The sequence below is a fragment of the Psittacula echo genome, assembly GCF_963264785.1.
Source record: "Psittacula echo genome assembly, chromosome: 1".
In the NCBI taxonomy this organism is placed as follows: Eukaryota; Metazoa; Chordata; class Aves; order Psittaciformes; family Psittacidae; genus Psittacula; species Psittacula echo.
This window is the reverse complement of record NC_137735.1, coordinates 2,558,385-2,574,504: the sequence shown is the minus strand read 5'-3', so window position 1 is coordinate 2,574,504 and position 16,120 is coordinate 2,558,385. Positions and strand designations below refer to the sequence as shown.

The 16,120-nt window shown below is 41.1% G+C and overlaps 1 protein-coding gene across 1 annotated transcript in view; it reads right to left on the bottom strand.

The window, feature by feature from the left end:
- Window positions 1-246: 246 nt before the first annotated feature.
- The window catches only part of DNAAF9 (dynein axonemal assembly factor 9), a gene marked incomplete at both ends in the record, with an annotated part of 73,478 nt that continues 57,604 nt past the window's right edge, over window positions 247-16,120 (bottom strand). The window contains 10 exons of the mRNA XM_080632120.1: window positions 247-359; window positions 1,852-1,945; window positions 2,732-2,797; window positions 4,781-4,983; window positions 5,140-5,214; window positions 5,920-6,026; window positions 7,125-7,211; window positions 7,552-7,687; window positions 13,307-13,344; window positions 15,284-15,409. Coding sequence (XP_080488246.1) covers window positions 247-359; window positions 1,852-1,945; window positions 2,732-2,797; window positions 4,781-4,983; window positions 5,140-5,214; window positions 5,920-6,026; window positions 7,125-7,211; window positions 7,552-7,687; window positions 13,307-13,344; window positions 15,284-15,409 — 1,045 coding nt within the window. The remainder of the gene's footprint in view (window positions 360-1,851; window positions 1,946-2,731; window positions 2,798-4,780; window positions 4,984-5,139; window positions 5,215-5,919; window positions 6,027-7,124; window positions 7,212-7,551; window positions 7,688-13,306; window positions 13,345-15,283; window positions 15,410-16,120) is intronic.

Sequence of the window (16,120 nt, the reverse complement as noted above, 5' to 3'; positions counted from 1 at the left end):
TCCACTACTAGCCAGAGATTCCAAGTGATGCTTTTACAGTCTGGAATTAAGGTGAAGTGGAAGCAAACCTGACAGTACAAACAGCTAAGCAGTTACCATATTAAAATGCCAACCTTACAGGAATGATCTCTTTAAGTTTTAAAAGGAGTGCTGAAAACTGTCATTACACTTAATTTTCTAGCAAGGACAACAGCATTTTTGGTTACTGACAGTAGGTGATTCAGAAAACGCACCCAACACACATGCTTATGTCTTCTGCTCAAAGAGATCATGATACTCTTGTTCTTCTAGTTCTCTGTTGTACTTCTCTATCTCCCTGTTGGCTTCCTCCAAGTAATCATTCATGAATTGGTCCATCACTGATTTGGAAACATTAAGGAAAAACATCGATACAAATAGCAAAGAACACACAGGTTGGAAGGAGGTGTCAGTTCAGGGACACTTACTGAAAGCAGAAAACCAATGTATTACTTTCTGGGAGCCCCACAGTCAGACCTAACCACAACTACTCTGTATTACTGGGAAATAAAGGAGTTGCACAATAGACATTTCCCAATCAAGAGGAAGAATATAAGAACAGCAAAACTACAGAAGGTTTGCAGATGTTTACAACTACTTTGGTTAAGTGGAAGTCTGAAAATCTCTGCCCCGCATTCAAATCATCCCAAAGTGGTCAACCAGTGCCTGTATCTTTTATTGCCAAACACCAAGATAGTGAATACTGAAGTCAAAGCGCATTATTAAGACTATTTTCTGACACTATACCAGGAGTAGGAGGTGGTTTCAAAGTTAAAATTGTCCCATCAGACACAGAAAACAACTGTTTGTTCTTATTCCAAAACAGAATCACAGAATCCACTTGGATTTTTGTGAAGTTTGTCCAAGATAAAGTGAAAAGTAAACTCGGAATAGAAAACCCAATTTGAAAATGATAATGACACAAAGACAAAAAGCAATGGGAAGTTATGAAAACGAGAAAGGAGAATGGGAATCCACTGGAACATCAGTATTACGCTCGTGTTTCTTGCCAAAACCAGAAAGGTGATCAGGTTTAAATCAAAATAATCTCTGGAAAGAAACGTAGAGGATCCTACTTCAGCTTTAGTTCACGCTCTGTCCACTGACACCAAACAAGACCAGCAAGGACAGCGCATTTACAAGTGTGTATATGCCACAATTTCGTCAGTAAATCACTGCTATGCTGAAGTGGTTTTAAAATAAGGTTTTACCTGATTAAGTGAGCTTTAAAAGTGATAACAAGAAGATGCACCTCCCCACCTAACTCTGAACACCTTGTTCAGAACATTCCTGCAGTGCATCCACTAAGGTTTCCCTCATACAAAATGAGAGCAATCACTGAACATCAGCTTCACCACAAAATATGTGGCAGAAGAAAAGGATTCTGTAGTAAAACCTAAAAGAACCCCCATTGTTTTGACTTGTGTGCACGCACATGCCTGCACACAAGATTATATTCATTTGGAAGTTTTATTAGTCATGACCAGGCATTATGCAATATTACAGCACTGTTTGGCTTGAAAAGGATTTCTTTGACAAGCTGTGGTCCATAAATTATGCTCTGTGTGAGCTCATGTACAGTTGAGGAATTGTTTGGTTGGTTCTACTCTGCTTTTTAGATCCTATCTCTGAAGTGTTTTAACAGTTAGCTCGGAATGGCAAGTAGACATGCACAGATTGAAGGAACTAAACTTTTCACTTCAGATTACCACCTGCAAATCAAACTGGCTCTTCACCATATCATCTGCTTAGACACTCTGCATTTCGGATTTGCATAGCCTGTTGCCTACCTAAAAGCCCTCACCAAAAAGAACCCCACGTTTTAAAGGATACATGGATGATAATCCATTTTGTCACCAAAAAAATTCACAAATTGAGTCCCGTTGTAAAAATAACCAGCTGGAAGCGGATCCAAGTGGCGTTTCACCTATATTAAGAAAGAATACAGCAAACATTAAACATTTAAAGCTCAGAATTGCTTAGAGACAGTCCTAACAAACTTAAATAGATAGATAAAAGAAAAACTCAGAAGAAGGAATTTAACAGCCTTGGAGGAAGGTATAGCTCCTGGCTATAAAAGACAGCATGAGAAATGACAACCATAGAGACTAAGAGAGTTTTGGACAGCAACACTACCATAGCCATGCCAAACTCTTAGGAACCCAATTCCAGCTCTTACAGCCGAAAGGCAGTTGATGAGGGCAGGATTAGGCATTTGGGATCCTAATCTGCACAGCACAGAAAAGGGAGAAAACACAGGGAAAGACCATTACAGTAACCAAAAGTGTGCGCTTGTCCAACTTCCAGAGAAGCTGTGGCTGCCCCATCCCTGGCAGTGTTCAAGGCCAGGTTGGACACAGGGGCTTGGAGCAAGCTGCTCCAGTGGAAGGGGTCCCTGCCCGTGGGAGGGGGGTTGGAGCTGGAGGAGCTTTAAGGTCCTTTCCAACACAACCCAGTTTGTGATGATTCTGTAACACCTCCCCCTGCTTTTCAAAGCTAACTTGAAGCTCTGAGATAACACCAAGATTTATATCTCAAATGCCTCCTGAACAGCCTCAGTTGTGTTTCAAGTATATCAACAGACAGTAAGTGCCATAATAATTTAGTGCTGAGCACACTTGTTATGGCAGGTATGGGAGGTGCTCTATCATACAAATGCATATTAAAGAAAATAAGCCAGAAGAAAAGTTTGCTATTAATTGCTTCTACTTACGTGAATGTTTTTTATTTCCTGAAGGGTTAGCATTCCTCTGGTTTTCAGGGCTTTCCTCTGAGGTTTCTATATGAAGAATTAGACCCCAGTTATATAGATAAGATAGATAGATAGATAGATAGATAGATAGATAGAGGAAATTCTTTACTGTAAGGGTGCTGAGGTGCTGGCACTAGGTGCCCAGAGAAGCTGTGGCTGCCCCATCCCTGGCAGTGTTCAAGGCCAGGTTGGACACAGGGGCTTGGAGCAAGCTGCTCTAGTGGAAGGGGTCCCTGCCCGTGGCAGGGGTTGGAACTGGAGGAGCTTTAAGGTCCTTTCCAACTCAAACCATTCTATGGTTCTATATACACACACACCTTCTGAGTGACAATGTAATCTTACAGTTTCATTACATTTAAAAAACAAACAGAAAAAACCCAAACCAAAACGGCAAAATGTCTTTCTTTAAACTGCAGATCATGGTAGTGAAATCTATGATCACGTTATTATGCTCAAGCCCAGCATACAAGTACTCCTTTTAATAGCATGTATTATAAAATTGGGTTTCTAGAGAGAATTATTCAATTATATCAATGCACTCAACTTTGTTCTTCAAACAAAAGTAAAAATCAAGTGATCTTACATAAAGCACTTGTAGAAATGTCAAATTCTAAAAGTATCTTAAAGAACACAATTTCAATAAGGCTTTATTGCAAAAAGTGAAGAAAACTGGCACAGGAACAGAAAAACAACCTAGTTTTTAGTCTGAGGAGTTTTATACCTCATTTCTTTCAAGTAGCATGCAGTAATTCTCAGAACAATCTGAAACCCTGAATTAGCCATGAATAGTGAGACTGTGGAAAGACTATTTGTAGTCTTCAACTGCTCAGCTTCACACTTGAGATCACATTTTAGCTCCAAGTTTTCATAAACTTAAAATAGTATTCCATAGTGAGCTTCCTTACATGCCAAAAGCATTTCTCTCCCTCTATTACCCATGTGATATGTACAGAGTATGAGATATCATCACAGAAAATGGGTACTGCAAGTAACAACCTGCCAGGAGAACAGAGGGAAGAACCTGAAGATGCTTAGAAACAGATCCAATTCAGATCTGGAGGAAACTTTTTCCCTTCCTACACAATTTTCTAGAGATACTCTGCAAATCCTAAACCATAAAGAAACCATGAGCATTTTAAGTAATGAATGTTCCAAAATGGGCATCACCAAAAGGCACAGTTGGAACTATAGGCTCATGTTCCAACTAGAATGCTAAAATATGCCGTTTGCATGGTCCAACAGTTTCTGTCCAAGTGTACTTCTGAATCAGGACTCACTTCTTAAGACCCTGATGGGCAGCCTGGTGAATGTAATGCCTGCTGCTATTACCTGGCTATGTAGCAGTGAACCATCTTGTCCTGCACTCCTGGTCAGGCCGTACTACTCATTATGTGAAGTTAACAAGAACCAAAGCTGCAAAATGTGCCTTCTAGGCTTCTTAGGATGTGCATATTCCCTGTTCTCTACTCCAACTTCTATGGCCTGCTGGGTACTCCAACTTCTATTAGCCATGCAGAAAAAGTCTTACATAGCTGCACACTTGATAAATTAAGCCAGACAAAAATGAAAAGAACTACCCTCCATTTCAGTGGATTAATTCCAATAAGGTTTAATTTAGTGAATCAAAACAAGTTTTCAGCTTTGCAGCATTTTAGGTACTTCAAGGAGATTTATTTCATACTACACTTCAGTTTTTTGGCAATCACGTCTCAGCTAAATCATCTTGTGTTTATTCTGGACATACTCCATTTGCTCAAGTGTTCAAGAGCAGCTCAATCTATGAATAAGCTGTAGCAGATATTAAAACAATACACAAATTACAACGCACATTTGCAAACTATTACTCCTCTTTCTGAAACACATTTACACCCTGGAATCATAAATACATTGGTAGAAGAGAAAGGAGATTTTAAACCCCCCCAAGTTTCATCCAGACACTCGGAATCCTCCTTTTGTTGGTAAGAAATGCAAAATAGATCACACTCAATGAACATAAGCATGCCCACAAACCTGTTTTGCTGTTTCTCTGAGCCAGTCTTTTATATCCTCTTCCTTAAGAGAGCAGCCAACGAACACAAGGAAGCACTCCTGTTGACTGCTGCAGTCTCTGTTATCACCTCTTGAATCAGGAGGAGTTGGCCCCTCCTGAACAGGCACAAGGCTTAGTGAATTAGATGAAGTGTTGTGACAGACTTCAATCACTTTATCAGAATCTAACAAGGAGAAGAGGCAAGAAAGAAAATGTCCTGATAAGTGCTGATCTAATTTAACATCAACACGTTGGTGTAGAAAGAATACAGTCCATTAAAAAGTGTTCATATATAGAGATGCAATCACAAGACAATGCCTACGTAGTAATTTGCCCTTACCTGAAAACTTAACTTTGCCCATGATGTGATAAATGTTTCCAGAGAAAGGACTTGGCTTGAGCAATGACTTAATCGCTGTTTGAAACAGAAGACAAACAGATTATCTCACTTATTTTCCTTCTTCTTGGTGTAGCTTTTGGTCAGACCTATACTACAGGTCTCTAATGCACATCCCAAAGCTGCAGTGCCCTCCAGAGCCCCACTACATAACATCTCTATTAATTCCAAGGAGGAATCTCTATATGTTCTCATTTCTTTGCTATGGAGTAGGTGGGAAATACCATGTGTTTGGCTTAATGAAGGCTTACAGTGTGTATGGAAAGTAAACTGGTGCTCCTTAACACTTTTGCTACGGAAAGAAGGAAAGGCATGATTATATATATCTATTCTAGCAGCCTAACATGGAGTTGAGCCTATTTTCTAGTAACTACAAAGCATTATTTGGCATAAAAAGTAGAAGCCAATGGTCACTTATAAACTATTTCAACACCACCAAATAAAATTAAACACAAAATAAAAAGCTAACATATGAAGATAAGTGTCTCTAGAAACCCCAAATTAAATTAGCTTCTCAGCTGAACAAAATTATGGGTCATTTTCCCAGAGCAGACACTAAAGAGGATGATTTACTGTACTTGAAGGAAGGACAGCTGAATTTTCAATTAGAAGTTTACTTCAGCAGTAATTAAATAACTGTGCTACGTCAGTGCCTTCCTTCCCCTCTACTCCTCAGTATTTCCAACTTGGATTTCAATCAACTCAGTCAAAGTTCATCTGTACCTTTACATTTGGTCATGAATCTTGTCTTTTCTAGAGGACGGTTAAACCATACACAGATCTGAACCATTGGAGGGAAGACAGACCCGGCTCCGTATTTGCCTTCATACCTTGAAGACAATTAATATTGTGTTACTATTGGGATATTAACAGTATTAGGTTGTTCAAAGTACCCAGGACTTCAATGATGCTCTTTTTGCTGCCATTTTCTTTAGTTACATACGATCTACATACTATTCTTGCATATTATGGCCAGGTTAGATGGGGCTTTGAGCAACCTGGTCTAGTGGGAGGTGTTCCTGCCCATGGCAGCAGGTTGGAACTAGATGATCTTAAGGTTCCTTCCAACCCAAACCATTCTGTGATTATCAAAGAGATTAACAGTTGTCTAAAAGCTTTAAATACTTTCTTTTCTTTCTTTCTCCCTCTCCCTTTGGCTCCCACAATCCACAACCAGCTCTGACATCCAGAGCTTTGTGCCAGTTTACTTCAGGTGCTTTACTGGCATCCAATTTTGAGCAAGCATTATGAATAAAGATATACATACACACAGGGCTGGCAAGGCATGGTAAATAAATCGTGCTTCCAGCACTATAAACCTAACTAGAAACCAGTCAGGCAGCAGTTATGAAGCCTGACAGGTTTGTATTTTCTGCCAAATAGGTGCAGAGCAGATAACTGCAACAAGATGTGTAAAGAACCCTGAACCATGCAAAATATCACTCAGTATTAAATGGCAAGCTTGGTACCACGTATTATTGTGCCCTTCACCTCTGCCAAGACTGTCAATAATGTTGCTGGGGTTTATGAATAATTGTTCTGCTAATAGCTAGGCTGACATAGCAAGTTCATTCCAGTAAGGCTGAATAGCTGTCAGAATGAAATTACTCCAGTCATTATTGACCTCACCCATCCCAATCCTTCCCAGCTTATTCCCAGAGGGTTCTTTTCTATTCTTCTGAAAAGCAGCAGTAATGTTGCCATTCACTTAAACGGTGTCCAGAAAGGATCCTTTTCCCCATAAAAGGACAGCAATCGTGTATCTACTAAGCAAACTCATCAGCTCTCTTTTAGAAGTGATTTATAAAGCTATTGCTTGTTCCAAATGAGTTGCCTTGATAAAAACATAAAACTTAAGTTACGAAGACTTTTTAATCTTCAAGTTGATTAGAAAAATGGTTTTAACAGTTCTCAGTCTAGATACTTGCCAGCCAGGATACATCAAATACCGAGCTCTCATCATCTGAGGATTTGAAAAACTGCTCTCTGAGAGAATTAATTCAATGTCCTCATTCCTATAAAAAGATGAAGATGAAGTTCAATAAAATGCCTGCTATCTGTATGCTACTTACATAAAACAGTATTAGTCATAGTAAACAGTATTTTAGTCACAGAAAGAGTATTTTTCCCTTAGTATGACAGCAACATAAGTCATACTCTGCTAACAAAGTAAGTTTCCTAAAACCTATATTTATATGACTATAAAATAAAGGGAAGATGCCTTTTGCATGAGAAGCAATTAAGAAGAATCTGACTCTTCTTTGCGCAAGTTACCAGAGTAAAACAAGAGAATACAGGTTTCTAAGCGTCCCAATCTGCCCCAAGTGACAAATACTGGACAGTGATCAACATTACCTGGTTACAACTCCATTTTCAGCCAAGATGAAGGCAACACCAGGATTTGCTGCTCGGATGAGGCTCTGCAGCTGCATGAGGAGCGGATGCTTCTGCTCAGTAGCGTGACTTGTGAAAACCACGTTACTCACCAGGCCTGTGGAAGGAGGTCAGAGGATGGTTTACAGAAGTCAGGTAATGCAACAGTGACTGCTAAACAATTAAGTGATGTAACAGACGTTCTCCTCTTGTTTTCCTTCCATCTCACTATATTAAAGTTACTAATGAGAACAACAAACAAGGAATGGTTCATCTAACAGAAGCAATTTAGACTCAATCGATCACAAAAACCAATTAATTAAAAGAATAAATTCATACAAGAATCAATTTGAGGAAGAGTATAATGAAAAACACTAAGGTTTAAAGCCTCTGGCAAATTCAATGTGTAGAAGGATTGGCTAAACAGCTAAAAATCAGTATTTTGGACTCTGACAGTTGCCACTTCCAAAAATAAGAGAAAGGTTTGGGGGTTTGTCTCTGTATTTAACCGAAGACTCCAAAATTGCACTTTTCATGGCAATACTGAACTCAAGACATCAAAAAAGATAACAGAGAAAAACCATGGGATCACTCTTTGTCCTGAGCCCCATTTCCCCAAAGGCTCAGCTTTTTCAGACTTAAGTGTGCCTTCACCTTGCACCTAGTGCCAACAATTTCATTGAAGAAATGGTTACTCCTCCTAAGCAAAAGCCTTCCAAGATTTGAAGATGGCATCACCTACTTCCAACCCCTGCCACAGGCAGGGACCCCTTCCACTGGAGCAGCTTGCTCCAAGCCCCTGTGTCCAACCTGGCCTTGAACACTGCCAGGGATGGGGCAGCCACAGCTTCTCTGGGCACCCTGGGCCAGCGCCTCAGCACCCTCACAGGGAAGAGCTTCTGCCTAAGAGCTCATCTCAGTCTCCCCTCTGGCAGGTTAAAGCCATTCCCCTTGGCCTGTCCCTACAGGCCCTCGTTCCAAGCCCCTCTCCAGGTTTCCTGTAGCTCCTTTAGGCATGGAGCTGCTCTAAGATCTCCCCAGAGTCTTCTCTTGTCCAGGCTCAACTCATCGCTATTCAAAGCAGAATGTGTGATGAAGCTCACCTCATGAGCTGCTCCCTACAGTTATTCTCTATCTTTACAGAAGTCACTAAAGTACACGATTCCTTGCGGAGGCTGCACTACCCAGAAATTTCTCTACCAAATGCTTCTGGGGTACCTAAATTATACCACATCCTCCCAGTCACTGTCACTTGCATCACTGACCCTTTGAAGCTCAAATTTTAATAATAGCAAGTTTCCTTCATTAATATTGCTCCTTTTTTCATCTCCCCCAGAAGTTTCCAATCCAATTTTGGAAATATCCATGTTTTCTCTATGACACAGTTGCTCTTGAGAGAGGTGGGATGGGAGAATAACAGCAACAAGCACACATAGAACTCTCAGTCACACATGGGCCTGAAATAATTATGTACACCACGCAATTAAGATGGAAAGCATGAATAAGGTAATCAACAACCACATTGCAGGTGTGCTATGTGTGCAGTGGGGTTTTCTTCTTAATATCCCCAAATTTGATATTTATTTTAAGGTCAAGTTTAATTAAAAACATAGTTATACTTTCTCATCACATCTCAATCTCCCCTCTGGCGGGTTAAAGCCATTCCCCTTTGTCCTGTCCCTACAGGCCTCTGTTAAAAGCCCCTCCTCTAGGCTTTTTTGTAGCTTCTTTAGGCATTTGAAGTTGGCATAGAAAAGTAAAAGGACTGTGTAACATAAATGCTGTGAAGCATTTACAGTTAGAAACACCAGGTAATTCACCAAGGACTAAGCTGGCAAGGCTTACAGTTAAGAAAAAGATTCAAGGCAGAAAATATTGAGGAAATCAGAAACCTGTGCATCCTGTCTCATGCTCACCACCTATGCTCTTTCTCCATCAATCTCTGCTTCATTTGTGCTTGTCTAAGGGAATGGCTTTTGGGGACTAGCTGTCATTCTTGCTTATAAACTCCCACACAAAGCTTGGAAGTAACAGAAGATGCTCAGAGCCAGGGAACCTGCTTCAGCTCCACGCACATCTATGCATAAATCTGGCAAGTGCCAGTATTGACCAAGAACTGGCCCTGTGCTGGCAGGCAACAGTCTATGATACAGAATTGATCAACAGGTAGTGTAATCCAGTAGAAAAATAGCTTTGAGAAGTGGAAGGTGCCTACACAGCTTCAGTAACAAATAATTTTGACCTCTTCTGTTCAAGTTATCACTGTCATCTCTGTTTCTATGGCATTTTGAAGACCACCCACTTCTGTTTAATTCCTTACACTCATGTAAAGAAAACAGTATTTGCAGCCTGGGGAATGCATATTCAATAGAGGCACTATAGAAACGGGAGGGATAGATTTAAAGTACGGTTTACAGGAATAACAGATCCTTTTTGCTCCTAAACGTACAATGGGTATATTAACAACAATGATGTCTAAATCTGTAGAACAACTTCATATACAAGAGATGCCAATGTAATTAGGCGTGTACATTACTTAGACTAGTGAGGTGTCATCTTACAGCTTCTGTGCAAGAAAAGAGGAAAGGATAATTGGAAGGAGTGAGACAAAAGGAAATTACAGCACACAGATGGCAGCAAGATCTTTAATGAAGGTTTAAACAAGTATGCAAGGGAGAGACAAAGCAAAACTGCTGAAATTGGTCACTCTGCTCAAGGCTTGATCAGTTAGCCCTGATCCTCATCTGTTTCTGCTAGTCTTGCAGCTTTGCAAAGTCTAACTCATGTAAAATGATGTCATGTTGATAAGATGCATAGGTACCCCTTCATTACAGAGAAAGCCACGCAACAGAATAGACACGGAAAGCAGCAGCAAAAGGCTGAAACTCTTCTCAATCCCAAAATTTGCCAGGTAGTTACTGGGGTGCAAGACACACAAAGCCAGTAAATTAAACATCTCTCAAAGTGAATGCCTCACTAAATATCCCACTCTGCTCAGCACTTGTCAGGCCATCCCTGCAATACTGGGTTCAGTTTTGGTCCCAGCTGTACAAAAAAGATGTGGATGGGCTGGAGAGGGTCCAGAGAAGGGCCACAAAGATGATCCAAGGGCTGGGCAATGTGTGAGGAAAGGCTGAGAGAGCTGGAACTGTTCAGCCTGGAGAAGAGAAGGCTCAGGGAGACCTTGTCACCGTGGTCCAGTGTTTAAACGGTGCGTACAAAGCAGATAGAGTCTCCCTTTGGACACGGAGTCCCATGGGTCAGACAAGGGGTGATGGGCACAAGTTGCTGCTGGGGAGATTTCGACTGGGCACAAGAGGGAAATGTTTCACACTGAGAACAAGTAGTGACTGGAATAATCTCCCCAGGGAACTGGTGACTCCCCAGCATTGGACACTGTTAAAATTGGGCTGGACAGGGCACTGGGACATCTTGTCTAGGTCATGCTTTGCCTGGAAAGGTTGGACCAGATGATCTCTGAGGTCCCTTCCAACCTGGGATTCCAGGATTCTGTGAAATATTGCTATTGTAGCATCAGAAATGAATTCTCAATTACGCAGAAGTAAATTATCTACCTCACTTGTGATACAATTGTGTATTTGTCTGGAAGGTTTAAGAGTATACCCCATCCCGGTTCAAAGCATACTTTTCCTCTTAGAACGTTTTACACAAAAATTGCTCCTATTCATGTGAAACAATTCACTTCACACAAACAGACCTCTGGGCTATCTAATGTCACATCTCGTATCTGAAAACTAGATGACAAAACCTTGCAACATGCATAAACCATTCACCGCCAGAATATTCTTCTGACCACCAGTATTCTTCCCTTCTTTCAGTGTTTGGGCCATAGGAGAATTGGCTATCCTTGTCCTAAGCTGCTTCTAGTTCCTCCTTGCACAATGACAAATGCTCATCCAATCAGGTCTGGACAAATGGACTTGAAAAGAAGACAGATTTGAGTATTTATTTGTTTTATTCTGGCATAAACCAAAAAGGGCATTTGTGCACCCTGAACTTCTCAGTAGTTATTGATAATTTGTTATGTTCTTCACTCTCAATCTTCTCCTGCTCTCTTCATTTTCACCCATGGCTATAATAACGATAGTTATTTATTGGGTAGTTCCCCAATTTGTAGCACCAAGATTTTTCCCCAAATAAAATACTGATCATAGCAGCCTTCCAGTACCTGAAGGGGGCCTACAAGGATGCTGGGGAGGGACTGTTCATCAGGGACTGTAGTGATAGGACAAGGGGTGATGGGTTCAAACTGAAACAGGGGAAGTTCAGGTTAGATATAAGGCAGAAGCTCTTCCCTGTGAGGATTGTGAGGCCCTGGCCCAGGGTGCCCAGAGAAGCTGTGGCTGCCCCATCCCTGGCAGTGTTCAAGTAAGGAAGTAGTTCTTTACTGTGAGGGTGCTGAGGCACTGGCATGGGTTGCCCAGGGAAGTTGTGAATGCTCCATCCCTGGTGGTGTTCAAGGCCAGGTTGGACAGAGCCTTGGGTGCCATGGTTTAGTGTGAAGTGTCCCTGCCCATGGCAGGGGGGTTGGAACTGGGTGATCTTAAGGTCTTTTTCAACCCTAACTATTCCATGATTCTATGATCTATATAATAGCACCTACATACTCTTGTGCTTGTTCACAAGTTCATTCTTTTGGATTTCATTCTTTTGGGCTCCCTTCACTCATGAATAAAAGGTGGCATAATTCTGGCAGCAAAACAGCACTACAGAGTCTAAACAGGCACCAGAAAAGCGCAGCACCCTACTCTGACAACTGCATTTCAATACAAACACAACAATTGCAGCCCTGCAGTTCACTTAGGAAGACGCGAGTGTAAGATCAGCCAGTCATGCTGCAGTAGCTGTGGTCTAACAGTGACTTAAAACCAACTCGACTGTTATTGGTCTATCCAGTTTCAGCCTCGGCTTATAGTCTGCCCAAAATAAAGATTATCTGACTGGAGAGGTCTGTTCTCATATATATGCACAGATCACACATAGTGGTTTTAATGTTGTGAATCTGCTACACAAGAGTTAAAAACAACTGTAAAGGGCTATAGTTGAATTTGCTTCTGCTCTTGAAACTTATTTGATGATATGTCAGGAGGAAGGATATCCCAACTTAGACTAACACCAGCTCTGAGTTCCAAGCCTGACAAGGAGGATGCTGCGGCCAATGATTCATCTCAGAGTCAGGATATCAAACTAAATACACAGGTAAGAAACAGCTCTTCTGCAACTGAGCTTTTTTGTCTGCTGCAATGTCAAATGAACACTGTGAGGATCCTCTACACCGCATTGAGAGGAGGTTATGGGGAACAAAGTAACCAGCTCATTTTTCCCTTTCTAAAGTAGCAGAAATTAAAGGAAAGCTCCATTTCCTTATGCTGACCCAAAAGATGCTAGAACTCAAATCCAGTCCATTTTCCTCCTAAATTAACAACATAGCATGAGTTACAGTAGTTCAAGATAAGCAGTTTAACTCATGGTCTTAAGAAGTCTATCCTCCAGATGAGGACAACCAAAATGCATCATGCTGCAGAGTCTTACATCTTCTCCAGGTGGCTGTGATGTTTAATAGTGTAGGCAGAGATTGTCTGTTCTGCACAGATGGTTCTTACCTCCAAGAGCTTATTACGATCCTTTGACTATATGCATTTGCAGAGTATTTATTTGGCCATATGGCTCAGCTACTTGTTCTGTATAGCTCAAAGTCAAGAGAAGTGACACATACCTTGTGAACACTGGTCCAAGAACTTGGGAAAAAGAAGCCTAAAGAAAGCAGAAGTTTATATATCAAGAATGGATATTATTAAGTAAAGCATTTACATTCATTTGGACACCGACAGCTAACGACTTCGTATTCAAACTACTTTCATATTCCCTTTCTTCACTCCATGTAACTGGAACATCCCCACAGGTTACGTCTTTCAGTTCTGCAAAACTTAGTTTTCTAGATGGTTTTAATTCTTTAATGCACTTAAGAGCTAATTCCCACCACACAATTTATTCTGTACTGTAGGAAGTCAGCAAGGCTTCAACATTACTTTAATTCCTACTAAAACAATAGGAATTTTCAGCTGTCCTAAAGAATTGTGCCTTCCAGACATGCTGGGAACTCTTTATGGAAGGGCTCTATGTGCACAATGCTTTCTGTGCACATCATACCAATTGCTGGTACCGTGTCAGACAAGTGACAACTATTTTTATGAGCTTTACCATGCAAACAAAAGCTGCAGAGTCCCTCTTCAAGTACCTCTCCCTGCCCTGGTGTGCTATTCAACACAAGGAAGAGCTCCATCCCAGGTTCATGAGAGAGCTAAAGCTCTACAGTAATGAACTCTGAGACAGGAAAGGATATTGGCTTTCTGGACTGCAAAGTCTCAAGTCAAACATTAAAATCACTCTTCTTGATTCTCACAGTGAACTCGTCAAAGCTTTGCAACTGAAAGGTTTGTCGTTGGCAGTATGTGGCTACTTGGTAAGTTCTTATCAGGAGAAACTTCAAAGTGAGACACAAATAGCTCATGGCATAGGCTAAACCTCTTCCTTCAATTGCTACTGCACTTGAGGAGACAAACAATGTTAGTCAAAGGACTGCAGGCTACTGCTGCTGTAAATACTACTCAGTACCATGAACAGTAACACATTAGTAAAATACCCCCAAAACCTAAAAATAGAACTTGTGTTTCCTATAATTATGAAATGAACAAGTTTAAGCACCATTCCAGCGGAAATTCACCAATATTTTATGTAATCTTTATTATTTATTTACAATCTTTGTAATGGAGACAAAAAAGCAGTAAAATAACACCTATTTGTTGACTAGTGCAAAGCACAAGAAGCACATTGGTTAGTGTTCTAAAAACAGCTAAGAAGTTTAGGGAACACACTTCTATTAAGTTATTGGTGAGTTCACCTCTAAGCTGTTATGCACAGTTTTACCACAAACAGAATTGACACTACGAACTCCCAAAACTGTAACTGCTTTAACTTACTTTTATGAAATCATTTGAAAGGCATAACTGCAAAACTGAAGTATGACTATTTTAGAGATAGATCTATGAAATTAGCTCCATGTTTGCTGAACATATACTATGAAACAGCAACCAAACGACTCTGTTTAAAATGTCAGTGACTTGGCTTTGCCACTGTTTCCTCCCCACCCTCTGCCTCTGCAGTAACCCAGGATATCAGACTTTAATACTTGCAATGCTTTGGCTTCCGTGCTTTGTCATTCTCTTCCACTAAACTTGGGACTGCTTCCATGTTTTAAATCTGTAAAGTCTTCACTTAATACCCAAAAGCAGTGAGATACAATCAATAACCCAAACTGAGCTCACATCTCAATTTTTCATCATACTTAAATAAAGATTGTAAAAGGAATGATTTTTAAAAGCACACAAGAGGCCAGTCGACTGTCCACATTTTGAAGTCCTTACCCATAATAGGTATATTTAAGCAGCATGCTAATGACAATCTGTGCTTATTCTTCCACAAGCCAAACTTTTATTACTATATATCATTATACACCTGGTGGAAACCAAGTGTCATCCTTATAAACCAATCTGCACTTCAAAGTTCATCCAAGATGGATTACCTAGAGACTAACGACAGTTCAATGACACTTAACCATACTTATAACTATTATAAAAGTCATCTCAAACTTACATATCCATTTTCAAACTAATAAACATATTTTAAAGTATACCTATGTTCCATGTAGCAACTCAGTGGCTCCACACAAGTATTAATTGCTCCAATGATGAAAGAAGACTTCACATCTGGGTCAGGATGAGTTTGCAGAGCCTGCACAACATCAATAACATCAGTATACCTGTAAGAAAAAAAATGAAATACGGTTTCAGAGAAACAGAATGACACATTCCAACATCTAGTAAGAAATAAAATAAGAGGGACGTGGAGCTGTTGGAGCAAGTCTGGAGGAGGCCACAGAGATGCTGCGAGGGCTGGAGCAGCTCTGCTCTGGAGAGCTGGGCTGGGGCAGCCTGGACAAGAGAAGGCTCCTGAAGGGGAGACCTTAGAGCAGCTCCAGTGCCTAAAGGGGCTACAGGAAACCTGGAGAGGGGCTTGGGACAAGGGCCTGTAGGGCCAGGCCAAGGGGAATGGCTTTAACCTGCCAGAGGGGAGACTGAGATGAGCTCTTAGGTAGAAGCTCTTCCCTGTGAGGGTGCTGAGGCGCTGGCCCAGGGTGCCCAGAGAAGCTGTGGCTGCCCCATCCCTGGCAGTGTTCAAGGCCAGGTTGGACACAGGCTTGGAGCAAGCTGCTCTAGTGGAAGGGGTCGCTGTCTGTGGCAGGGGGTTGAAACTGGATGAGCTTTAAGGTCTACTGCCTTCATCTAAATCAATGGCTTTAAAGACAGGCAACCAGTACCTGAAGTACTTGAGGTACAGTCTTTGAAGACAGAAAACCAGCATGAAGAAGTCTCACCATCCTTTGAAGGGCAAATTCCTTTCTACCTAGGACCTCTGGGGGCAAAAAGCCCTCAAACCCAAAAGCAAAACACACACAGCTGCACCAATAAGC